Source organism: Erigeron canadensis, chromosome 3 (assembly GCF_010389155.1).
Source record: "Erigeron canadensis isolate Cc75 chromosome 3, C_canadensis_v1, whole genome shotgun sequence".
Classification (NCBI taxonomy): Eukaryota; Viridiplantae; Streptophyta; class Magnoliopsida; order Asterales; family Asteraceae; genus Erigeron; species Erigeron canadensis.
The window spans coordinates 25,691,156-25,718,921 of NC_057763.1; the positions used below are offsets into that span (position 1 = coordinate 25,691,156).

General features: G+C 37.0%; 1 protein-coding gene across 1 annotated transcript; it reads left to right on the forward strand.

Annotated features, from left to right (window-relative positions):
• Positions 1 to 23,421: 23,421 nt before the first annotated feature.
• LOC122594309 (cytochrome P450 Tp4149-like) lies at positions 23,422 to 25,182 on the forward strand. The gene is made up of 2 exons (XM_043766785.1): positions 23,422 to 24,321; positions 24,411 to 25,182. The coding sequence occupies exons 1-2, from the start codon at positions 23,422 to 23,424 to the stop codon at positions 25,020 to 25,022; spliced, it is 1,512 nt and encodes a 503-aa protein (XP_043622720.1). The 3' UTR covers positions 25,023 to 25,182.
• Positions 25,183 to 27,766: the final 2,584 nt, after the last annotated feature.

The following is a 27,766-nucleotide window of genomic DNA, read 5'->3' on the forward strand; positions in this document are numbered from 1 at the left end:
ATTTCATCTGAATATGAGATTAATGTGACAAGACCATTCAATTCAAATGATTTTCCAGTTTCTCTCAGAGATGATGATTCATTACATATTGTGGATCGACGTGTTCCCGAGAAAAGAGTAAATGATTGGATAGTACATAGGGAAACGTGGAAACCGAATTTGTATTGGACTCATATCTCAGATAAAGATGCTGCAAAGTACAAGACAATCATCTGGAGTTGGTTTTATGATGATGAATTGAAGTTGTTTGTGCTTAAAAGACTAGAAGGTTGTCAGTACCTAGCATGGTGTGAGAGACATTTCAGAAGTTTGTGTGAAGAAGATTTACATGAGCTTGGAAATAACTGGATTATCAATCCAAGCGATGATGGCTTAGCTGATGTTGTTGGTAAGAATCTCTAGAAAAGATTTCTGGTTAAGGAAGAACATGAAAGATTCTGATAAACCACAATTTAAGATTGAGCCAAGATCGAAGAAAAGAGTGGTTAAGCCAGATAAAACAGTTGAGTTTGTTCAACATAATATTAAATGCATGATCAAGGTTCCTGCCAAGAAATGGGCACAAGATGTCTTGGACAAGATGGATAATTGGAAAATTGATCGAAATTCTGGTGAAGCCAAGATGTATGCGGATTCAAAGAAGCAGATTTTGTTGAGAAGAGTTTATGATCCGATGCAGCTGGTGAACTTCTCAAGAAATGATCTGAGAAAGCTGTACGATACAGAGTGTTCGTTTTTGCCATTTTGGAAGCATGAAGAAAGTAGATATCGTAAGATACTTCAGCTCTGCTTACATGAAGATATTCATGCAAATAGCAAAAGATTGTTGTTTGATGAATGATCAGATTTTGAAGACTAAGAAATCGAAGGTGCTGCTGTCAAGGGGGAGTTTGTTGATGCATGTTGATGTGACAACAGCAACTTAGATTTGATATGTCGTTTAGATTGAGACATTATGTTAACTTATGTCGTATCTATATATGTAATTGATAGATTATGGACTTTATGTTTTGGTAATGATCAATTACATGTTTTGGTGTTATATATATGTGTGTTATGTATGATGTTTGTTGTGTGATATACAAGTACAAACATAATATGTGTTAGGATTCCTTAAGATGAAATACTTAGGAATATAACTAAGTCTTGTATCTAACGAAGATAAGGTATATCTTCGTTAGAGGCAAACGAAGATAAACTTCGTTTGGTACAAACGAAGATTAACTTCGTTACATGGGCTGGGCAGCTAAGTTCGTAAGAACAAAGCCCAGCAAGCCCAGTTCGACTCGAAACATATATATACGAATGAATACCCTAAAAGACATATAACATTCGACATACAAGTACACCAGACACCTAAGTTCGTTCTATATCTTATAGAAACGAAGATAGCATAATACGGCTGATTATTTAGTTGATAATTAGTGATATACCAGTTTACTAATCAAACTAGTTATCTCGTGAGGATTCCGCACTCACGACATAATCATAGACGATCTCGAGAGCGATCTATAGCTATCGAGGGGCTCACATACACCACAATACTAACTTGGGGTAATGAGTCATGACTAGCCATTAAGGCTGGCATGAATCATTAGCATGTGTTTTTGTTTGGATAATTACTTGCAGGATCCTGGCTAATGAAGATCATGAGTTGCTACCCAAGGTACAAGTCAAGACAACTCCTTACGATGTTAGAATTCCATAGTTAGGTTACAGTGGGTTGAACATTTCAATCCTGGGTTGAAGGGTACATCTTCCCAAACGCTGAGGTTTAACAGTACACCTCGTTTCGCCCGGGTCGCACGTTAAAAAGCTCTTAATTGTGGGAAGAACCTCACAATTAGGACTTGAACATAGGGTTGTTGACTTTTTAGTCAACGCAAACGGGTTCGTGATCTCTACGATCATTCAAACGAGAATAGGGATAATATCTCTATTAGAGGAGTCAATGGTTAATAAAGGACAAATGGTTAAATTGCATCGTTGTTATTTGTTGTGATTAATGTTGTTTCATAGGAAATATAGAAGAAGTCAACCGAAAACAAGATCCCAGTAAGCATAATTATCAAGGAAAGGTATGATTTTCATTAATAGATGAGTGATTACAATGGGGATTAAGGAATAGGCTTCCTATTACAATGATTACGGGAAGGGGGTTTAACATTAATTCCTAATCTATTTTCTTCGAGCGCTTCATTCTCACCAAAAATATGAGGATATTTGATTTTTAACCACCCCAAAAAGTTTTTCAAATTTCTAACCTCTTCGTTAGTATCCTTAATCTCTTCTTTCAAATTTGCCATCTCTCTTAGAGTTTTATTTTTGGTATCCATAACTGAGTTGAGAAGTCGATTTGCATTATTAATTGTTTCGTCTTTGTAAGAGATCTCTGCTTCATAGGAATTAGTTAATTTTTCGATAATCTGCAAAAGTAAAATGAAAATTTTTAGAAAAATGAGAGAAGATCAAAATATATGATTAAGAAAAAGTACTTACTGATATAGATTGATTCCTAAGTCTTTTTTGAGTTTTACATCTTGAAGATGATTCATTTTCCATGGAATAGTTTTAGATGTTAATAGAAAAAGAAAATATGATTTTAATATGTTCTCTAGGCATAAAGTTGTGTGTGTCAAACTTGGTACTCTTAGATATATATAGATCCAACCGGAAAGATCAATCGATGCATTAGATGCTAAACATCAAATCGAAGCATCAGTAAAAACATTAATACATCGGGAAAAAGATAACATCGATTAGATATTTCTTGGAAGGTATATCATAAATGCAGGTTCATAAAAGCAAAGATATGAAAATTCAAAGTATCTTGACTTATGGAAGACTGACAGCATTTTCGGCAAGGAATAAAACAAAGGTACATTATTTAAAATAATTGCAAAGATTTTTTATGTTGGTCTAATCTACTAGCAAACGCCTCTTTAGCAAACGATTCTTCTAACTTAGATAATGTGCTACTCCACTTGTTAACATCCCAGTTAGGATTTCCAAAGCCCATAATATTCGTCTCTGCTGCCATTAATAACTTAGCTTCTAGGACTTGAATGGTTGTATTCGTGTGAAATGCCTTTAGTAATGCTTTGTGTTCTGCATAATGCCATGCTATATTTTCATGTAGTTTAGATCTAGCCTTTGATGTATCAGCAATCGCCTTGTCTAAAGCTTCTTTTCGTAGGATAGAAACTTTACTTAGACGAGCAATGGTTAGGTTCTTTTCTTTCATTTGATGTTCATAGCAATCAATCAATTGTTTTAACTTCTAAAATGAAAATAGGATTTATTAGAATATAAAGAAAAATTCATAAATAGAAATAAAACGAGATATGCTTACTTGATCAAACTCTTCTTTAACTTCATTAAATTGTTTATGAAAATTTTCATCGTTTTTGGGATTTGAAGATTTAGATTTGATAATAAAAGTGTCAATAGGTTTAGAATGATTCATGACTAATAATAAATGAATAATAGTGAAAGAATAAGGGATATAAGTAGGCTGAGATTCCGGAATTATCTCAACCATATTTCAAAATAATTCCTAAATTACTGGGGACAGTTAGTAGAAATAAGATAGATAATATGTCATAAGTCTAAAATGGCCAACATAAACCATTTTTTACACCACCACGACTAACCATTCCAGATTAGTCACCCCCCATCAGAATTGTTTTAAAGTACATACCACTCGCCTATGAAATAAACAAATTGTTCATGACATTTAAACATAAAAACATAGGATTAAGCTTCGTCCATATGCTCTTCAACCTGCTCCACATTCTGCTCCTTCACGATTTCCTCTTCCTTTTTCTCCTCAACCTCAGAAACTTCCACTGGCTTGTTTAAATCATCTCTTTTGGTTGAGACTGTAGCATTGTCAGAGTCCTCACCTTTAGACTTAGATGAATCAGAATTCTTCTCCAACCATTCCACCTTATCTTTCCACTCTGTCACTGCCCATTTTTCGCTTTGGAAACCTTCTTGCTCTGCTTCAGCAGCCATTGCAATCTTAGCTTGAAGAACGACACGAGTGGCAACATCCTTATATGCCAAACTCTGACGATCTAGGGCTTCCTTCACTTTTTCTTTGACATTCTTTTCAGCTGTTTTTGCCCTTTCCCTATAAAACTCACAACTCTTGACTGCATCAGCATAGCATTGTTTGGCTTTTGACAAATCAATTTTCAAACTTTTGATTTCCTCAACCATCAACTTCTTTTCTTCAGATATAGTGACTACCTTATGATTCTCCTCAATAACTTTTTCCTGAATAGTTTTTAATAATTGAAAAAGGAAAATAATTAAAATGTGTTTTCAAACAAATAGATAAAAAGGTTTCTGGATAAAAGTTTTACCATTGCAGCTTGCTCTAAAGCAGTGTTGATAGTTATATTAGCAGGAATATGAGCAATAGGAGTAGGATGGGTAGACTGGGCCAAATTGCTAGCCTCAGGGTTTGGTGTTGAACGAGTAACTCTAGCCCGTTTAGATGACTTGGTAGTGTTATTTGCAGAAGTGGTCTTACCCTTGTTGATAGGTTCAGGATTTATTGCTCTAATATTACCAATAATGTCTTGATACTCAAAAAGCTTATTTTCTGTATAGGTAAGGAATAAGTTAGAACCATTATTAGATTTATAGGAAAATCTTTTAAGACACTTACCAGCCATAGGAACAATTTGGTTAGAACTAGAGTTGCTATGAGAATCTGGTAGAGCTCGAAAGGTCCTGAGTCCTGTTGGAAGATATAATATTACTGCGACCCTATCTTTCCCAGAGGCTTCACTGATTGGGAATTTTTCGAGATTAGCTGTAATATGACCAGTTAGAAGAAATAATTACTAAACTACAATAAGAAAATAAGGAAGAAAAATGAATCCCTACCCTTTTCAGTCCAAGCAGTAGGCAGATAGAATTCTTTAGGAAGAGACTTTTTTGAAACAAAGAAAAATCTACTTTTCCATGATGGGTCATTCTGAGTAACCCCGAAAGCCAATCTCTCATCTTTGCTAGGAGCCTTAAGCATATAGTAACCCAGACCAAAACTTTGCAAATTGTATGCTAGGGGAAGGTCTGAAATCTTAAAATTGATTTTCTTTTCCTTAACTAAATGGTCCAAAACATAAAGGGTTCTCCATAACATGGGCATGGCTTGTGGGTATGCTAACTTAGAAAACCTAAAAAACTGTTCATATAATTTGGGGAAAGGGGATGATAATTTTAGGTTTTCAAAAGGAAATCCAGGGAAACAGACCCATAGATCTGACTGCATGTCTGAAGTAAGAGTAGGATCGAAGGCCCTAAACTTAGTATCTTTAGGGAAATAACCTTTAATCTTTTCGATATCACTGTCAGTAAATAAACATTTGCTAGGGTTTTTAGCTATATGGGTAGGATTGAACTCTTTACTTGTTCTAACTGACGAACGGGAAGAAGATAACCGAGGCATAATTTACTCTGTAAAATAAAGATGAAAGAAAGTTTGAAGAATGAAGAAGAAACTAACCTTTAGGGTTTGAAGATAATGGCCCGAGATAAGTGAGAAAAGACAACTGTCGATATGCATATAAGTGGTGGATAAAAGAGGGTAGTTGTAAGAGTCCCATCAATACACATTTTACCCCTGAATTTTTATAAACTGTCAAAAGTGAACTGTAAACTAAAAAACTTACCTTTATTTACATTGAAATATAAGTTTTGGGGACAATTGTTTGGGGTAGAATTTCCACTACTAGGATCCTGAGTATATTTTACAGTTTAAGTCCTTTTATAATAACTTCGTAATGCTGTATGAAATTAGAGGATCCTTGATCCTGTATTGGTAAATGTAGTCCTTAAATCAATGTTATCCAGATATATAAGGATCTTGATATCTTCAAGACCTGTGATCAAACTAACGAATATACGTGTTGAGACCTGGATTCGCTGATAAGACTTACTCGCTGACATGCATAGTCAGCAAGTCTTCAGTGAGTCCAGTGACTCTCTTCAGCGGGTTGCATGCTGACCAAAAGTTCATCATGGCGGGAAGTATTCAAACTATATGAAGACAAGAGTCACATGGTGGTTCTTCCAACTGTAACATACCTTAACTGGAAAAGGTACTCGTTGGGACCAAAAACTTGAGTTTTCTCTTTCATACCCATTTTGGTAAAGAAGATAAAGGCTCGTGCGTGGAAGTACAAGGAGCCAATGGAATATCGACAACCACCATCTATCTCTATCAAAGGAAGGCTGTGTTTCCTTAATTCTTCCTCTATATAAAGCAACACAGCCACATTGTATCAAGTGTGTTAGTCACCTTGAAAGTGTGTATCACTTGTAATTGTTTAAGTTTTTAGTGTGTCTAGGCTTAGCAATTACCTTTGTTCTTTTGTATTCTTGTAAGTCAAGTGTGTAAGATCAACCATGTATTCATCGTTTAATCAATGATACATATGATTATCCTTGCATTGATGTACTACAATTGAACTTGATATTGTTCTTGTTATTTACTTGCTTATTTACTTTCTTGTCTAATTTAAATAAAACATAAGTTGTGCATTCAAGGACCATCAAGTGGTATCAGAGCCACCGTTCCTAAATCATTGGAACAAGATCTGTTTGCCTCCTTGTGTTTACATTTAAAACTTCTGTTCTTTAATTCTTCTTGAAACCTTCTCTTTCTTTAACAAGAACATGTATTCTGTTCCCAGCCTAGTGAACACACGTGACTTTGGCTACGTATCGACACCTCCTAAGTTCGAGCCCAAAGATTTTGGGTCTTGGAAGGAGAGGATGCTTCTTCACATCTCTGGTGTGGAACCCTATTTAATGACCATATTAACTGAGGGTCCATACATACCGATGTATGTCCAAAGGACTCCAGGAGCTACACCTGAAGCTCCTGAGATAGTCACTGACCTGGTTAAACTAGAGGTTCAATGGACAGATGAAGAAAGAAAGCTGGTAAATCTTGATGCTAGATTGAAAAACATGATTATCGTTACTCTTCCCACTAAAATCATGAAGCTAGTCATCAAGTATCCCTCTTCAAAGGAAGTATGGGACAGACTTGTCAGCACCTATGAAGGATCTGCTGACCTCATCAAAATCAAGAAAATTGATTTGAAAAGAGCTTATGAAAACTTCTTCTCTCTTCCTGATGAAAGTCTTGAGAGCACCTATACTCGTTTTAAAGGGTTGCTCAATGATATGACAAATGTTGGCATTACCCATGATAACTTTAAGGTATGTCATAAATTCATCGACTCTCTTCCTCTTAAGTGGCAAAACTTAAGACAAACTCTTCGTACTACGAAGAAAATCCAAGATTTTGATCTTGAAGAACTTTTTGGCACTCTTCAATTTGAAGAAAGAGCATTGGCTCAAAATATTCGAGCCTTTGCTGATGCCAAAAGACATGCTGGCCCTTCTTCTTCTTCTTCTGTCAGCATCTCCTCTCATCCTATTTCTGACCCTATCGCTCTTATTTCTACTGAGCCCATCGATCTCTATGATGGTGCCAGTACTTCTAATCTTTCAGCATCCATTCAGACCCTCATTGATGAGCTGGATGATGAAGAAAAACAAGATTTGTTCAATGACTTCATGGGCTTTGCCCTGGTTGCTGGTAGAAGATACTCCGAAAGGTGGAATAATCGCAAAATGGTTACTCCCCTCAAACCTCCTGTTGATAAATCACAGGAAGAGTGCTGGAGGTGTGGCAGAAAAGGCCACTACCAGAAGGAGTGCAAAGTCTCTTTACATAATCCTGCTGCTCCCAAAACTAATCCTTCTAAATCTGCTGATGAATATAGGAATAAATACTATCAGCTGAAGGCTAAGGTGGCTGAAATAGAGGATGTCAAAGTTCCAGCAAAAGGTCTAATTGCTGAAGAACATGATTGGGCTGACTCAGATGATTCTGATGATGATGATTATGTTGATGCCATGTGCCTCATGGCACTTGCTGACAGTGATGCTCTGACAAAGGATCAAGTCTCCTCTAGTCAGTGGGTAAACGTCACTGTTAAAAAGGTACACTCTCTTCTTTCTTCCTCTTCTAATCAAGACAAGACCAAAATTATTGAGTCCTTGTCTTGTGATCTTCAGTTATTAGAAAGTCTACGTGCTGAACTTCAATCTAAACTTAACTTTGCTTGAGTAGAGTTAAGTGAAAAATCTGAAAAACTTGTGAAATTGAAAAATGTTCATGTTGAACTTCAATCTCATGAGTTGATGACTCAGAAACTCCAACTTGAGAATGAAACTCTCAAGGCTGAAGTTTCTAATCTAAAGAAGATTGTGACCTCCTGGTCAAAGGCTTCCAAATTTCATCATCAATGCTTGAGCGAGCAAGTCCCTGCTCAAGTACAGGCAGTGATTGGTGGCAATTTTGATGTTGCTGCCTCTATCGCTGACTCTTTTAATGATGATGTAAAGCCTGAAATCTCCATTCCTCCACCCTGTTCATCCTCCATCTCTCAAGAAAAGATGAAAAAGTGGTATTTTGTCAAGGGACAAAACGACTACCATGCTGAGATGGATTCTAAGGCTACAGCATCCGCCAGTGTCTCCCCTTCCTCAAATGTTAAAAGTACCAGTACCTCAACCAGTACTTCTGACATGTTCTCCCATCTTCCCATTGTTGGCATGATGCCACATGAAGGGAGAATTCAACATTCTCCTCCAAGAACTTTTAAAGGGGATATCTCAAGTGATGGGTATGTACCCATTGCTCCTCAGCGTCTATCTGCAAAAGGTGCTGAGCCCTTTAAAAGAAGCACTATTGCTGCTCCCTATGACTATGGTACCCCTCAGCGGGTCAATCATGTCATTCAGCAACACTCTAGTGCTCAATCTTCCTCTCAGCTGGAACCTACCCATGCAAATTCAATGTCTGATCATCTAATGAACAGAAAGGTTAGGTTCGCTGATGTAAGTCACCAGCAAGTACTTCCCACAAAGGCTGTACATGCTGATGCTTAAACTAATACAACATCTCAATCTATGCCTTCGAAATCAAATCTAAGGCATGTTACTCCTAAAAGAGGAAGACTGCCTTCTCAAAACAGATCTACCACTCCTCAGCGAGGACACTTTCCTCATCAGCAGGAAAGGCATATAACTCCTCAGTGAGGACATTTGCAACATCAGCAAATGAGAGCTACTACTCCACAAAGAGGACAAGTGTGTTAGCTTTATAATTTGTAGTGCGTGTTTTGTATATTAACATTTGTCTTGTCCTTTATGTTTATTATGTTATGGTGAAGGGTTTATCATGTAATTAGACTTGTACTTGTTTGTAATTATCCAAGGGGTTTAATAGCAATTTATGTGACTATATAAACCTCCACATGTAATGAAAAGTTAACCTTTTGACCAATTAATCTTTCATAGTTATAATACCTACTTTCTCTCTAAATACCTACTTTCCCATTTCACATAAAGGTTCAATTCACATTTTAGCATAGTTTACAAAGTGCCCTCTCAGCACAGTCAATCCTCAGTGTCCAACAGGGAGTACCTACCTCATAGGCAAATGAGGTCAGTCACTCCAAAACGACAAGTCAGATCCACTACTGCTAACCATGAGAATCAGTCTCAGCAGGGTTCCTCTTCTTCCTATCCTGCTGGAAAGCAAGCATGGACCATGATTAGAGGACATCAGAATCCTCAAAATCATCATGATGAATCCATTCTTAGTCCTGTTCCTCAATTGCCCCCGCCTAAACTTAGACAAAGGAATAAGTCCAAGTCTAAGCAAAAGAGCAAAGCTTCCTCTTCCTCTACTCCTCAAATAAACGAACTTACTCAGCGAGTAAATGATCTTTCCTCTCAGCTGAAGGACTTTCTTATTCAAAATCAAGGCAATCCCTCTGACAAAAAATGCTATCTTTATAGCAGCAGAGGACATGTTGCCTCTGAATGTGTTTTATACAGCCCAAGAGATGTTCCAGCGGTTGTATTTCAACCAAACATCTCTACAGATACTGAAACATCTTCCTCCTCTACACGGATCAGTAAGAACCTATCTACTGAACCAGTTATCAGTGACAACTCCTTTGTCACAAATGCAAGCATTGCTGAATACATTGCAGCTCAGCGCTTTGAAATTCCGCATTCTCAAAGGGTTATTTCAAATGCTTGGGGACAACCCTCAATGCTGGTTGAGTATAGTGCTCCTGATGTAGTGAGCAGCTATGCATATCTTCATAGTAATGAAACTAGCATAATGCCCTCAAATGAAGATATCACTACTCCTGTCTCTGTGGGAAATCACACTACTCTTGAGGAGGCTCTCTCTGTAGAGCCAATATCCTCCCCTGAAGTACCTTCAGATAATCCTGCTAACATAGCAATGGATGAACAAAGTGAACCTTAAATCCTTTCTTTTCATCCATGCAGGGCTCGCTAGGTAAAGGAGTGTGGTATTTGGACAGCGGTTGTTCAAAACACATGACAGGCTCTAAGTCCCTGCTGGATAACTATACTGAGGCACCTGGTCCTACAGTGGTGTTTGGTGATAACTCCACTGGACAGACTGAAGGGTATGGTATTCTTTCTAATGGCCTCATAAAATTCTTAAAAGTTGCTTATGTAAATGGATTAAAGCATAATCTCATCAGCATAAGTCAACTATGTGATGCTGACTACAAGGTAATCCTAGATAAACATCAAGGCACTGTAGTAAACATCAACAAGGAAGTCGTCTTGGTTGCACCAAGAAAAAGAGATGTATATCTTGTAGACTTCACTCCTATCAAGACTGATAGTGAGACTTGTTTCTTTGCTAAGTCAGCATCCGAGTTAAATTGGTTATAGCACAAGCGTATATCGCATGTGAATTTCAAAACCATAAACTCACTGGCCAAAAAGAACCTTGTTCGTGGCCTTCCTCCTCTGTCCTTTGAAAAAGATAGACTTTGTGGTGCTTGTGAAAAAGGCAAATGCCATAGAGCTACGTTCAAAACTAAACAAGCTAACTCTGTTAAGGGTTGCTTTCACCTTCTTCACGTGGACCTTTTTGGACCAGTGAATGTCCAAAGTCTAAAGGGTAGCAGATTATCAAATTCATTAAGAAAATGGAAAATCTCAACAGCATAAGGGTCAAAGAACTCAGAAGTGATCATGGCACTGAGTTTAGAAACCACACTCTTGAAACTTTTTGTGCTGATCAAGGGATCTCACAAAACTTCTCTTCCACTAGAACTCCTGAGCAAAATGGTGTTGCTTAAAGAACTCTTATAGAGGCAGCACGTACTATGCTCAGTGAGTCCTCTCTTCCCAGTAGGTTTTGGGCTGAAGCAGTCAACACTGCTTGTCACACTCAAAATCGATGTCTCATTGTTAAAAGACATGACAAAACAGCATATGAAGTTTTAAGAGGAAAGAAACCTCAAATCAAATACTTCCATGTATTTGGCTGTCCTGTCTTTATTCTTAATAATAAGGATCATTTAGGCAAATTTGATCCTAAAGCTGATGATGGTTACTTTGTTGGCTACTCTTCCATTAGGAAAGCTTTTAGAGTATTCAATACTCGACTTCAAAAAGTGGATGAATCCATTTATGTCACTTTTGATAAAAGCTCATCTACTCTTAAAGATATTCAGCCATCTTCTACTAAAGAGATCTTCAATGAGTTCACTAATCCTCCTATGGAGGATGCTGACTCATTTGTTGACGCCTCTTGCTCACCTCCTCTTGATCAGCAACTCACTGAGGACAGTTCAGCAGACCCTGAGCTGGAGCAAGTTGCTGCTCATATCTATTCGATTGAGCCAGTTGAGCCTATCTTAAGGTCAATCCATGCTGCATCAGCCAAACCTAGATCACTGGCTGATGACATGCAAGTTGATGACTCTGTTGATGATGAGTTTCATGATGCTTTAGCTAACACTGAAAACATGGATTCTGCTGATGACCCCATAATTGATAACTCAAATCAGTCAAATGGCTCCACTGATCAAACTCCTCTTGATCCTTCAATTACCATTGATTTCTCCTCTTATTCTTCTCCTGCTGATCCCTTGCAAATGTCTTCCGCTGCCACTCTAGGTTCATCAAGTGTCCCATCACTTAAATGGACTTCAAGTCATCCTGCTCACCAAATTATTGGTGATCCTCAGCAGGGTATTGTGACTAGATCAGCGACTAGAAATACATGTCTATATGTTAACTTCTTGTCAATGATCACTCCTAAGAATATTGGAGAGGCCATGGTTGACCCATCGTGGGTTGCTGCCATGCAAGAAGAACTAACACAATTCCAAAGACAACATGTCTGGTTCTTAGTTCCTCTTCCTCCTGGCAAAGAACCCATTGGAACTAAATGGGTTTATAGAAATAAGATGGACGAAGATGGTGTTGTTATACGCAACAAGGCTAGGTTAGTAGCTCAAGGCTACCTTCAAGAAGAAGGTGTCGACTATGACGAAACCTTTGCTCCAGTGGCTAGACTTGAAGCAATACGCTTAATCCTGGCACATGTTGCTTATCGAAACTTCACTGTATATCAAATGGATGTCAAGAGTGCTTTCTTAAATGGAAAACTCAAAGAAGAAGTTTACGTGGAGCAGCCACCTGGTTTTGAAGATCTAACCAAGCCAAACCACGTCTATCGTCTTTATAAAGCATTATATGGTCTTAAACAAGCTCCCAGAGATTGGTATGACACTCTCTCTGAATTTCTTCTTTCTCATGAGTTTTAGCGAGGATCTATAGATAGCACCCTCTTTATCTATAGAAAGGGTGCTCATGTTCTCTATGTGCAAATATATGTCGATGACATCATATTTGGATCCTCCAGTAAGAAACTTTGCAATAAATTTAGCTCACTAATGTCTTCTCATTTTGAAATGAGTATGATGGGTGAGCTAACCTTCTTCCTTGGTCTACAAATTCGTCAGCTCACTGATGGCATCTTTATAAACCAAGAAAAGTATATACGAGACATGCTGGCCAAATTTGATATGTCTAATATCACCACAAAGCCTACTCCCATGTCTCCTCCAAACAATCTCCATGCTGACCCTGATGGTAAGCATGTGAACCCCACCTTCTATCGTGGAATGATTGGCTCACTGATGTACCTCACAGCGAGTCGTCCTGACATTATGTTTGCTACTTGCCTTTGTGCAAGGTATCAAGCATCACCCAGGGAGTCTCACCTTCTCGCTGTCAAGCGTATCTTCAAATATCTCAAAGGGACTTCCTCTCTAGGTCTTTGGTATCCCAAGGATTCTAACTTTGACTTAGTTGCATACTCTGACTCTGACTATGCTGGCTGCATGTTAGATAGAAAAAGTACCAGTGGTGGATGTCAACTGTTGGGGGGAAGGCTGACTAGTTGGTCTAGTAAGAAACAGCATACAGTTTCCATCTCCACTGCTGAAGCAGAGTATGTGTCTGCAGCAAGTTATTGTGCACAAGTCCTTTGGATGAAAAACTAACTTGCTGACTATGACCTAAATTTTTCTAAGATCTCCATCATGTGTGATAACACTAGTGCTATTGCTATCACACATAATCCTGTTCAGAATTCCAAAACTAAGCATATTGACATTAGGTATCACTTCATTCGTGATCATGTCATGAAGGGGGATGTTGAAATTTACTTCATTCCCACTGATGACCAACTTGTTGACATCTTCACTAAACCTTCAGATGAAAAAAGATTCAAGGATCTCGTCAGCAGGTTGGGAATGTTAAATGGTGATTCTACAAGTTCAACATGATTACTCATGATGCTGCCCATCCTCCTCTTATGAAGATGAGCAGCGACTTCTTAAGTCAAAGTCATCAGCGAGCTCTTCCTTTTACTCGCTGATCCCTGTTGCTTTGGGAAAAAGCAAAATAAAGGCAATGGAAAGCCAAAAGTTTCCATCCAGTCCACAGCAAACGGCTGTGGTAACGACACATAAAATCCGTTGATCCCTGATGCTTTGGGAAAAAGCATAACAAAAGTAATAGGGTGCTGAAAGTCCCTATCTAGTCCAGCAGCAAACGGCTGCTGGTAAAGACTTCTAAAATCCGTTGATCCCTGATGCTTTGGGTAAAAGCATAACAAAAGTAATAGGGTGCTGAAAGTCCCTATCTAGTCCAGCAGCAAACGGCTGCTGGTAAAGACTTCTAAAATCCGTTGATGGCTGACAATTTGCCAAAAAATGTTTAATGTTCATCAGCATCCACTCTCTGTCTTTGTGGTGCTGATTAAAACTTGGTAATCATTATTTCTTCAAAAATTATATAAACTCTTCAGTGGATACCTCAATTTATCTGAGTGTATTCCACTACGTATTTTTGTTAATATTTTATTATATATCTCAAACAGTTACCTCGATTTCCTCCCAAATGGGCAACTTGTACACTGTACGCGCCGTATGAACTTGAGTACAGTTGAAATCGTGGTTCATATAGTCACATCATACCTCTCTCATACGTATATACATACAGTGTCCTATAATTTTAAAATAATATTTTTATGCCACGTATGAAAGAGAGTACACATGACAACTCACTTTTTGCAGTCATGGGACCCATATCCATGCCATATATATGCAAATCTCTTCCTCTTCACCTTCTTTTACGTTCATTTCTTTCGTTCTAAACTTCCAAAATCTTTCATATTCTCTTAAAAACATTCATCTTTCTAATCTTCTTTTATCTTCACTCTCATCTAAAATGGTTTCTTCATCTGCTCCTGAACACCAAAATCTTTCTTATCTCAACTCTAAGGTATATGATAATGAAGGCATCAATCCTTCTAATCAAGTATCTTTCCAAGCTTCAAAACTGGTCATCAAGGCTAACAACTATCTGGGATCTGAAGAGATCCCATCTAAAACCAAAGGATACTTCTCTATGTTGGATTTCATCATGGGATGTCCTGCCAGAAAGGCTATTTACTCTGATCCAAAGGAAATGTGTGTCCACCTCTTGAGAGAGTTTTGGTGGACATGTGATTATAAGGTTGCCAGTAGCACCATCACTGGAACTGTACTTAAAGGAGAACACACTATCTCCATCTCTGTAGACTCATTAAGGGATGCTCTTCGTCTTCCTAAACAATCAGAAGAGCATCCATATGTGGAGTTGGTCCCCATTGGAGTGTGGAAGGAATGGTTGTTAACCATTGGGTATGGGACCAACATGGAACCTGCACAACCTGTGCACAGCAACCCTCAGAAGAAATATCTGCCAGGAGTATGGAGGCTGCTGTTCACCCATGTAATCCAGTGTCTGGGTGGCAACAATGGCTCTTTTGATCAAGCCACTGCTGCACAAATGCAGATGATATATGCGCTGGCAAATGGTCGCAACATTGACTTTGCCAGCGTAATTTTTGAAGACCTGAAGGGGAAGGTCACAATAAAGAACAAATCAAGCTCGGTGCCCTTTACACGATTTCTCTCATTGATTTTTAAGGAGCTGAAGGAAAAATATCTCCCTGAAGGGGCTCAATTCATTCTCTCTCCAAGGGTTGCAAGCTCTGTTTATAAGATTCCCGCTTGTTACCCTGAGCAGTTCGATTCAAAGTATGTTGTGCTCACCCCAGCAATGAAACAGGTACTTTATTCTGTATATCCTGATGTCTATAGACCCAACCATGCTGGAGCTGGTATGCTGATAATCCCCCCAGGAACCTCCAAAGCTCCCAAGAAAACCAAAACACTTTCATCTTCTTCTACTTCACCTCCTGCTGCTGTCCCAAAACAGTAGCAGCGAGTATCAAAGGGCAAAACTACTAAGGTTAAGAAGTCTTCACTGCCCACGGACAATAGAGACCCAGCCAGCCCATCAGCCGCCTCAAAAAAGGCTGCTGACGAGAAAAGGGTAACCGCAAGCAGCCACCTCAAACTTCTGTAGGTGAGGTTGGTGAAGATCAAGGGCCACCCCAGCCCATTAGAGTTGAGTCCACCGAACAAATTATTCCCTCTTCTTCTTCTCAACCCTCTAAGTCGTTGTCAGCAGCCATATCACAGGTGATGCCAGAGACAACAAAGTCTACGGCCGATGATGCTTTGGTGATACAACACACTGAAGCTGAGGCACCCGGTTCCCCTACCCCTCTAAATTTCTCGCTGGATGAAAGGATGGAGGTTGAGGTTGGAAATGTAGAGGATGAAGGAAATGTTGTTGAAGAAGATGATGATGATGAGGAGGAAAGTGATCTTGAGTTGGGAGAGTTTATTGCTGATGAATTCCAGCTGGATTCCTCCAACCAGGCTGATGAAATGGAGGCAAGTGATATGGAGGTTAATGAAGAGGCTGCTGCTGCTGGTGAAAATGCATTAGCCATCAATGAAAATGTTGAAGCTGCTGCTGCTGATGAAATTGCAGCAGCCGAAAATGAAAATGTTCAAGAAGCTGCTGCTGATGACAATGCAGCAGCTAATCCTGAAGAAACAATGGTGCTAACTCCTGCCAAACCTGTCGATTCTCAAATTACTGATGACAGGCTGGCCAGAGTAGAACACCAATTAAATGATCTCACCAAGGCTTCCACGCTTGTTGTTCAACTTAAAAATCATGAAGATGACAGATTGGTAAAGATCTTGGAGAGCTGGTACAGCAAGCAGAACGAAAACACTGCCAGCATCGAGACTCTTAAAGAAAAATCTATTTCTATGGTTGCTAATCAAGAAAAGCTACGCACTTATACAAATACTATCAAAAAGGATCAGCAGACTATTCGTGGGTTCTCACGATCGCTGTGCAAAATTGGAACTGCTGTAAGGTTCTCAGCAAAGAAGGCATCCAGCAGTAGTGAGTCTGCTGCTGGTGAAGCAAAAAGAGTTGCTGACCTGGTTTCTCGTCTTACCACCCAGGTTGAAGACAACACCAAGGCTATCAATGCCTTGGAAACTACAGTGGCCAGACTTCCTCCTCCTCAGGTCTCATTTACTGAGGAAGATCGTAAGTGCCAACAAAAGTTGGAGCAAGAGGTTAGGGACATTAAGAAGATGCTGTCCCAACTTCTTCAACAGCAGGCAGCTCCAACAGCAACAGTGGAGGTAGTTATTAATGATACTACCTCCAAGGGGGAGAAAGTTGATGTTGCCGTAATGGCACTTGTCAGTGAAGCTGTTAACAAAGCTGTAAATGATATATATGAAGCTTCAGCTGACAAGGTTGCAAGTGAAGAAAACACTGCAGCGGCCACTGATAAACAAGATGAACTGGCAATAGTGGCCGTCAGTGAAGAGAAGGTTAACTCTCCACCTGCTAATATTGAGGGAGAGACAAGAATTGATGAAGTTCCCCCTGCTGATGTTGAGGGGGAGACAGTTGAAGAGGCAAGTGCTAAGGGGGAGCAACAATTGATAGTTGCTGAAGCTCCCCTAATTTAAGAAGAAGAGGAAATGAGTCCTCGTGCAGTCAGAGCAGCTTGAAAAGCCGGATTTGCACAAGAAATGGCTAGGGATACATCCAGGGAAGTGCTCAATATTTTTCATCCTCGCTTCCTTGGAAATGATGAAGTCTCTAAGATAACAGCAGCGCAAAGAAAGCAGCTGACTGATACTGGCTTTTTCAAGAGTCCCTCGCCTCTGACTGCTCAAAATGTATCCATCACATCCCCAGCAGGAAATCAATTTCAAGTCATCGACATTTTATCAATTACTGCTGAGGGAAAAACTCAAGAGGAGGCCCTAGAGGAGCTGGATAGGCTAAAAGCAAATAAAAAAAATGAAAAGAAAAATCTTGAGTATATCAAGCAGTTGGCCCTCTTGGAGAAAGATGAGATGGATGGAGAGCAAAGAATGTTGCTGACCACTGGTGGGCCTGAAGCTCTCTACAGGCAAAAGCAAGCTGATGTAGAGCAGCTACTGAAGGAAAAGAGAGAAAAGTTTGAAGTAGAGAAGGCAAAGTGGTTGAAGATCATGAAAGATAGGAAGAGGCCTGAGAGAATCACAGCAGTTGAAGCTCATAAAACTGCCATGGGGACAAAAACCAATCTGAAGTTCCTAAGGGAAGGACACAGCGCCCCAACCAAAATTGAAGATGTAAAGCTGACCAACTTGGGGGCTTCAGAGTGGTATGAAATCTATATGATTATCAAAGATAAAAAGGCTGCCAGCTATGAACAACTTCAGGGGATGCTAAAAAAATTACTTTGAAAAGGCACTGAAGTTTGAAACTAAGTTCAAGGCAGACCTTCCCATGCTGAGGGCAGTCTTTGGATCTCCAGCAGCTGTCTCCTCTTCAGCAGGCAAGTGTGTCCTGAAAAGAAAGCGAGCCATGCAACCCTTGCCTGTTGACCTTCCTCCTATCTTTAGTGATGCTGGATTGAATTTGAGGCTTCCTCCCAGGTGTTCTTTTGAAGAAGGGAAAATACTTGAAGAAGATTTGAACAAGCATCTACTGGTTTCCTGATCAGCATCAGAAGAAGATTTGCAAAGATGATTAGTGCTAGATCTGTAATCAGCAAGATTGATAAAGAATTAATGAAGCCAGCGAGAAGAGAAGATCCAGTGCTGAGAATTGCCAAGCAGGAAGACGCTTGGGAGATAGAAGCTGCTAATCTTCAGATGTCAACTTTGTAAAAGCTTTATGCTTCGCTTGTAATTCACTTTGATGATATAAAAGACATCTTTTCTTCATATGACATTCTTCTTACTTATTTAGCAAGTCTCTTCAGCGAATAGGGGGAGATTGTTGAGACCTGGATTCGCTGATAAAACTTACTCGCTGACATGCATAGTCAGCAAGTCTTCAGTGAGTCCAGTGACTCTCTTCAGCGGGTTACATGCTGACCAAAAGTTCATCATGGCGGGAAGTATTCAAACTATATGAAGACAAGAGTCACATGGTGGTTCTTCCAACTGTAACATACCTTAACTGGAAAAGGTACTCGTTGGGACCAAAAACTTGGGTTTTCTCTTTCATACTCATTTTGGTAAAGAAGACAAAGGATCGTGCCTAGAAGTACAAGGAGCCAATGGAATGTCAACAACCACCATTTATCTCTATCAAAGGAAGGCTTTGTTGCCCTAATTCTTTTTCTATATAAAGCAACACAGCCACATTGTATCAAGTGTGTTAGTCACCTTGAAAGTGTGTATCACTTGTAATTGTTTAAGTTTTTAGTGTGTCTAGGCTTAGCAATTACCTTTGTTCTTTTGTATTCTTGTAAGTCAAGTGTGTAAGACCAACCATGTATTCATCGTTTAATCAATGATACATATGATTATCCTTGCATTGATGTACTACAATTGAACTTGATATTGTTCTTGTTATTTACTTGCTTATTTACTTGCTTGTCTAATTTAAATAAAACATAAGTTGTGCATTCAAGGACCATCAATACGTCTAGTGTATTAGATTTTATTTGCAGGAATTAGGTCAAAGACACGTCTTATATTAAAAACGTGCCACAACGGCTAGTCTACCACTTCGTCCACAAGAATCGGGATTGAAAACAGAATTACTTGAAGAAGAATAAGTTCTCAACGGTCATGCAAGTCAAGTCAGCGAAGAAGAGTAATTCAAGGAAGATCCCGGATATTTCGGAAATACTGTTCAACGTCTGACTCTATAAATAGAAGGAAGATTGATCTGTACGAGGGACGGACATTCTCATCTGCACTCACACCTTTACAACACTTATTCAGCAATTATCAACTACAATACTTTAGTTTATTAACATTTCATAGTTCATTCAATTATTCATTTCATTGTAATCGATCATTCATAAACAAATATCGTAATAAAAGAATAATTGGAGGGTGGATTGCATCCTCCCGGGGTTTTTTACCTAAGATCACTTAACTGGATCAAGGGTTTTTCCTCGTCAACAAAATTCTGGTGTCTTTACTTTTATTTGCAATTTCATTAAGCTTTTACGTTATTTTATTCTATTTTACATTATCTTCAACTGTTTTCTTATTTACTCAAAGTATTTCGATCTCAAAGATCTTCTCGAACTCATTTTTAGTACAAACTCTTAGTTTATTTATTTTTGATAAGAAAACTTTCCTTTCTAAAATCTTCGGTTGATTATTAATCTAAAATCCTTTCTAAAATTATCTTAGGTAATTTTTGACCAAAACATTAGTCATCTTAATTATGTGTTCACGAACACTGTTATTTCCTTTGCATTTAAGCTACGTGCACGTGCCTAAGACGTTCCCTTGAAGAGATAGCTCAACGGATACCGAGATTAATGGAGTTGTTGACCATCATTTGTGACAAGCGATTCACCTTATCCCACTTTTCAATATTCGCTTTCTGAGCTACGAAACAGTTAGTAGTAATAGCAGTGGGTTCATTATGGCGAATGACACAGTCAAGGTCTAGCATCTCCAAAGTTGGAGATAATTAATCTTTTCATGAAACAAAGTTTGCACTGGTAAGTGACTCAATGCCTAAGTTAGGTACTATAGTGGAGATAAGGAGGATATAAATTAATGATACAAGTGATAGAAGATTATTATAGTAATGCCTATAATAAGTTATAATAAGTAGGCCTAATAGTAATGTTCTTATAGTGACATAATTAGCTATCTAAGGCAGACTAAGTAATGTCTTTTAATAGTAATGGAACTAAAGTATTGTCTAAAATAAGTAGGCATAATAATGTTCCTTAGAGTAATGAGACTATGACCATTATTATAGTAATAAAGCTAGTGATAGATAAGCCTATTGTAAACACCAAAACAATAAGCTAAAGTAAGGCTCTACTTAGATATTACATCATCTTTGGGCAGAAATAACTAATATCTAAGTACAAATGAGCATTAGGGTCATGCAACACAATCCTTATCTTTTGACCTTTGGGCACAAAATTAAGAATCGTGTATATTCTGCATGCAAATAGTCCTTTTGGCACACAAAGCATATTAAATCACCTTTGGGCAAAATTAATATACTTAGTGTTCATTATGCAAAAGGAAAAAAGAGCGCAACATGAGAATCACATTTGACCTTTGGGCACAAATGATGAGACCATGTACATTAGTGCGAAGCCCCTAAGTTACGGGGTCCGGGGTAACACCCTTGAAAGCGGGGTCCAAGGGGCGGCAGCCCGTGGTGACTAAATCAAATTTCATTATTGAATTATTTATTTATTTATTTTAATTTCTCTTTATGTGTTATGGCAAAAATGTCATAGAAAGAAATTATTTTCGAAATTTGAGTGACAAAATTTTGCCATAAAACTTTTAGGTGATATTGTATTCGACAATTAAGGAGAACTCAACAAGTAATGATCGATTTTGATAAGTTAAAGTCAAACTAGACAGATTAGGTCTAACTTGACTTTGAAATATTAAGGTTGAACTCGATAGATAGGTTGACCTCTAAAATATTTAGGTCGAATTCAACCTTTAGGTTGAAATCGACATATAATAAAGGAAAAATGTCATGGTTTATTTGACATTTATATATATAATATTCACATAAGTGGTCAAGTAATTTAGTTCAACATGTTTTACATAACGACATTACATGTAATGAAGTAATGTTGAATTTAATAAAGACTAAATCAAATTCAACTTGAAATAATGTCGAATTCAATAAAGACTAAATTAAAATCTTGAAATAAGGTCGAATTCAATAATAATAAAAATAAGGTCGAATTCAATAAATACTAAATCAAAAAACGACTTGAAATAAGGTCGAATTCAATAATAATAAAAATAAGGTCGAATTCAATAAAGACTAAATCAAAAAACGACTTGAAATAAGGTCGAATTCAATAAAGAATCAAAAAACAACTTATTTCATCGAATTCAATAAAGTCTAAATCAAAATCATAATATAAGGTCTTATTTAATAATGCAATAAGGTTGAATTCAATAAAGACTAAATCAAAAAACGACTTGAAATAAGGTTGAATTCAATAAAGACTAAATCAAAATCGACTTAAAATAACGTCAAATTCAATAAAGACTAAATCAAAAAAGAACTTATTTCATCGAATTCAATAAAGTCTAAATCAAAATCAACAATTAAACGTAAGATTAAGATCTAAACCCGGCAATAAGAGGTCGAACTCGACATATTAGGTGAGAGTCGAACTCGACTTCATATTATATTTGTATTCTTTCTCATCAGACGTATGTGTTTTGTGCGAATTAAGATAATAGTCGGCAACAAATTTAATTCATGTGCCGACTTAATCAAAAGTGGTGTTTTGTGCGAAATAAAATAATAGGCATCAACAATTTTAATCATGTGCTGACTTAATCAAAACCGATTGGTGAACATATTCATTCATTCATATTTTCGGTTTGTTTTTCTTTTTCTTTTCTTTTATTGTTATTTTCTTTTCTTTTTTATTATTTCTCTTGGCGGCAGCACATGAGAAAGTTCTATCATCAATGTAAAATAAAATAAGATACATATTGTTTTTGGGTTATGAGATCTGCCGCAAATGACCTCATATTATATTATGCCCATAAAATCAAATTTATGCTTTTTCACATGGGCTAGGGATGAGAAAAAGTCTCAAATCCCAATTCCGTCTCGATTCGGTACCGAGAAGTGGTCTTAGGTCCCAATTGTAATCGGTACTTGTACCAGTTTTTATAAGTTTACGGGATCAGTACTGAAAAGTACCGAGCAAATCACGATGTTCACGTTTGGTCCCAACAAGTAAAGAATCTTCATCTTATCTTTTATGTACATGATCAGATCCATCGATAGTTTGATTTACATGCTTTGGTAACTTAAATATAATATAATTATAGTAAATTTCTGGTAACCCTCTTGAACAAATATAGGAACATATGTTATCTTTTCTACGGGAAATAAGCTGATCATATGACTGTTCATTTCGTTTACCGTTCTAAATACATACATCAACATAAACATAATACACAAATTTCAAAAAGTCAAATAAAAAACCTGAATTCAATAGTCAAAGCTTAGAAAAAAGTCTAATATTAATTAAAAAAACGAGCATATGACCCGCACGTTGCAGCAAAATTTTATTTTAAGAGTGACAGTTTGTTATATAGGTAAATTTGGTAATTTAGCGTTGTAGTGTGTGGAGAAATATTTTTAGAACCATAAATATGGTGAAAAGGTTTTTTTGAAAAAAAAAATATACTTAATTTTATAAGACATACTATAAATAAAATTTTAAAAAGTTAGTATAAATGAAAAGTAAACATTTCCTATTGAATTTTCCAACTTCGATCTGGTGCCCACCACACATAGATTCTTAATCATTAATTGCTGTAGTTAATTTGAGGTTGTACGTCAAGACGGACATTGCATAAACATGCGTAATTGGCACAAATATCTTCTTGTAAGAGAAGACTTTTAACATGCATAAAAAATAATTTATCATTATCTATACCCTATAAATACACACCCATATCTTGCTGATTGACATCATTGCAACAAAAAAACCTATCAAAATCTATACTCTATATATAAAAGATTAAAGTATTGCATTGCATGCATGCAACAAAGATGTTTCACTCAATATTTCAGCTCCTTCTTATCCCTCTCATCTTTTCGTTCGTGTTCTTATTATTTTTGATTCCTTTCAAATTGCTTTCATCTCCTTCTAAAACCCCAAAAAACCCGCCACCATCCGCAAAAAAGCTTCCAATTATCGGAAACCTTCACCAAATAGGCTCAACCCTCCATCTCTCTTTACAAGCCATAACCCAAAAACACGGGCCACTTGTGTTGATTCACCTAGGTAGTGTACCCGTGTTGGTAGTCTCCTCAGCCGAAGGAGCTAGAGAAATCTTGAAAACCCATGATTTGATATTCTCAAGTCGAGCGAAGAATTACATTTACGACATACTCAGTTTTGGTTCCAAGGACATAGGGTTTGCCCCGTACGGAGAGTATTGGAGGCAGGTCAAGAGCGTTACGGTGCTCCACCTTCTAAGCCGTAAACGAGTTCAATCCTTTAGAAAACTAAGAGAAAAGGAAACAGTTGATATGATTGAAACGATTGGGAAAAAATGTGGTTCTGTAGTTGATATAACCGGGATGCTTTTCTTGCTTACTAACAACATATTATGTCAGGCGGCGTTAGGAAAGACGTATAGCGATTTAAAGTTGATGGACTTGATGGCAAGATCTCAGCACCTACTTGGTGCTTTTGTTGTAGGGAGTTATATTCCATGGTTATCATGGGTGGATCGATTGCGTGGTTTAGAGCGAGGAGCAAAGCAAGTTGCTAAAGAATTTGACGAGCTGCTTGATGTTGTTATTGACGAGCATATAGATAAGAATACGAAAGCAGATTCTAATGGTAATGGAAGCCAGGATCTAATTGATATCTTACTTGAGCTTCAAAAGGAAAACACAAAAAACTTTACACTTGAAAAAGATACCATTAAAGGCGTCATCTTCGTAAGATTTATTTCTCACTCTTTAGTACATCTGTACATATGTTTTGTGCATTCTTTTAATATTTTTAATAAATTTTTTTTTTTTGGTAGGATGTGTTTGTTGCTGGAACCGATGCAACATACGCAAGTGTAGAGTGGGCACTAAGCGAGCTAGTAAGACACCCGGATATAATGAAGAAGCTTCAAACCGAGGTAACAAAAATAGCCAAAGGAAGATCAATGATCAGCGAGGACGATATACAAGAAATGCATTACTTGAAAGCTGTCATCAAAGAGAGCTTGCGATTACACCCTCCGGTCCCAGTACTAATTCCTCATCAATCAAGAGAGGATGTGAAAGTAATGGGTTATGATATCGCAAAAGGCACCCAAGTGATGGTTAATGTTTGGGCAATAGCAAGAGATCCTTCCATATGGGAAGAACCGGATAAATTTAACCCCGATAGGTTTCTGAACAGTTCCATGGACTATAGAGGATTCGACTATGAATACTTGCCTTTTGGTTCCGGTCGAAGAGGGTGTCCTGGTACCGAATTTGCTATGGCGACTAGCGAGGTTGTTCTAGCAAACATTGTGCTCAAGTTTGATTTAACAATGCCGAACGAAAGGAGACCCGTAGAATTAGACATGGATGGAGCACCCGGATTATCTGTTGTTAGGAAGTCTCATTTACTACTTGTGCCTTCTTCTCGTTTAGGGTAAATTCCATGAAGGTGTCATCTATCAAATACGTATATATATATATATATATTGTTAAGATAATATATTGTTAAGATATATTTATAATAAACACTTCTGGTATCCCGCAATGCTGCGGTAGAAGTGCATGTGTATTAATCTTTTTTATTTCAAGATTGTACGATGTTGATTTTCGTAATAATAATAATAAAATAAAATATGTGTTTTGTTATGTACGATGTACGATGTTGGTTTTTCATAATTATAATAATAGTTTAAGTCTAAAATTAATGCTCGTTTTTTTCAAAGTACATTACGTGTAATCAATCAGTACGTGTAAAAGTACAACTTTGTCAATGCTTTTTGCTGATATTTTCTTTCATATTCAAACTCTGGCCAAAAAGACTTTACTTTTTTCATGTCATCATCAAAGAAGACTCGAAGACTTACCGTATAATCACTGAAATATTAGTTGAGTGATTTATTCCATTCAAATTGGGCTTGCAATAAGGAAATCCTAGCTTTCCTTCCATTCAGGGTTCGGGATCCGTTGAAAGTGTAAGGAATCGGGATTCCTTTGTCCACATGATCGAAATGATCGAACACAAGATTAACAATTATTTGATTTCTTATTATATATAATTGATAGGGAGAAATTCAGATAAATGAAATGTGCAGGGAAACTAAATAACGAGAAATGAAATAAGCGGGGAAATTTGATGAAATCCATTGTTTAGTAGTAACAGAAATTTTAACTCGAGAAATCATATCCATTGTTTGGTTAAAAAAAAAAGGGAGAGAGATCGCTAGAGAAATCACACTCAAAAAAATTACACAAGATTTCAGTTTACGCGTTGCTATGTAATGGAAAAAAACCTAAGAGATGAAGAAAGGTAGAAAACATATTACATAAATGATTTGAGTTTATATATATTTGTTTCTCATAAACATTCACTTATGATTAAAAAGATGAAAAATAACAAAATGCATAAAATCTTAAAGCTAAAATAGATAATAAATTTGAAATAACAATAACGCATAAAGATTAAAATTCGAAAGGAAACGGCATGAACGATTCGTAAATAAGTCCAATTCGTGTCATGTGTAGCTTAGGTGGGTTTTTAATATTATATATAATAAGTGGAAGTGGATGAGTTGATTTCTCCTTGTTTTCCAGTTGTAGTTAGGGACGTGCACGGTTTGGTCTAAACCGGCTAAACCGTTTAAACCGAAGTAATTGGACGGATTGATCGGTTTAAAATAAAAAACTTAAACCGTTGGTTTGTCTTTTTAATAAACCGCTCTTATGATTTGGTTCATGGTTTTAGACTTTTATCAAACCGGTTTAACCAAACCGGACCGTTTAATTATATCAATGGTATGTTTATATATATATATATTCAATAATATTATAAATTATAAATAACAAATTATTAGTTGGTATAAAGTTGAACATATTCAAATTGTAGATTTAAAATTTTCAAAGATACGATTCCTAAATCATCAAGCTAATAAATATTACATGATTTATATTTTCAAAATACTTTTTGTTTCTTTAAATATAAGTGAAACTTTTGCAATTTAGTATTACTAAAAGCTTTTATATATGAATGTCAAAAGTATGATAACCGTTTAACCGGACTAAACCAAACTGGTTAATTGGTTTTGGTTGGTTTGGTTTGGCATAACAATTTGGACGGATTGGTTTGAAAAAATGTTAAACCGTTTACATTGATTTGGTTGAGACTTTTAGCAAAAACTGACCAAATCGGACCACCCACATCCCTAGTTGTAGTTAAATATTGGGGAATTTGATTTCTTCACAAAACTAGAAGAAATGAAATCATGTACGATTGGGAATTCTCCTAGAAAATGATTTCTCCATGTCCTAATTTCACACCATCAATCAAACAATGGAAATCAGATCATTTCTATTTCTCATTCTTTGATTTCATCCTACCAAATATAGCCGGAGGATGTGCAACCTGTTCATAAGAACAGGGCCCAAAGTTTATTATATGTACGGTTCTTTAAAGTTTTAGGTGTATTAATATCAAAATCATTGATAAAGGAAAAAAAAGGTCCTGCATACCCAAGAAAAGTTTACTTTTCATTTTTGAACATAGACATCGTTATGCGAATCGGCGGTTAGCCCCTTTCCCCTTCCTTTCAGTCGGCAATTTAATTTTTAGTTTCATATTTTAATAGTTAATTTGTTTTTTTGAATGTCTTTTTTAATAGAATTCTTTGTGAACTAGTGATATACTTAAGTTTTTAATGGTTTATAAGCGGTATGTTAAGAAAAAATGGACTATTTGATTTATTTGGTCAATTTAACTATATTATTATCTGATATCTGATAATTTATATATATAACCATTTGTTATTAGGAAAATGTTGTTTTGATTGATGCTAGTACTTATAACATTTTTTTAATATCATTGAATTTATATTTATGTATATGCAAAACCTTCGTATACAAAAGGCTTACTTTTTATATTGAACAAGGCCCATAAAATCGACCGGAGAACCAAAACACACCTTAGACATACAATATTATTTACATTGTATTGGAGACACCTGACACACTTACAATTGACATGATCACATAAACTAAAGTATTTATACAAATTTAATGACGGTTAACAATGAACCATCGTGACTCTTCTAAAAGGTATGATACTACCAACGGTTGTGTTGATTGGCTTAAGCCATGTTAATTTTTTACTTAATAGACTTAATAATTAAAAACTTAGTTAATACGTTCA

Coding starts and splice junctions, on each gene's coding strand:
- LOC122594309 (XM_043766785.1), top strand. CDS start 23,422: ATGTTTCACTCAATATTTCAGCTCCTTCTTATCCCTCTCATCTTTTCG. Junction 24,322..24,410: donor CCATTAAAGGCGTCATCTTC/GTAAGATTTATT, acceptor TTTTTTTGGTAG/GATGTGTTTGTTGCTGGAAC.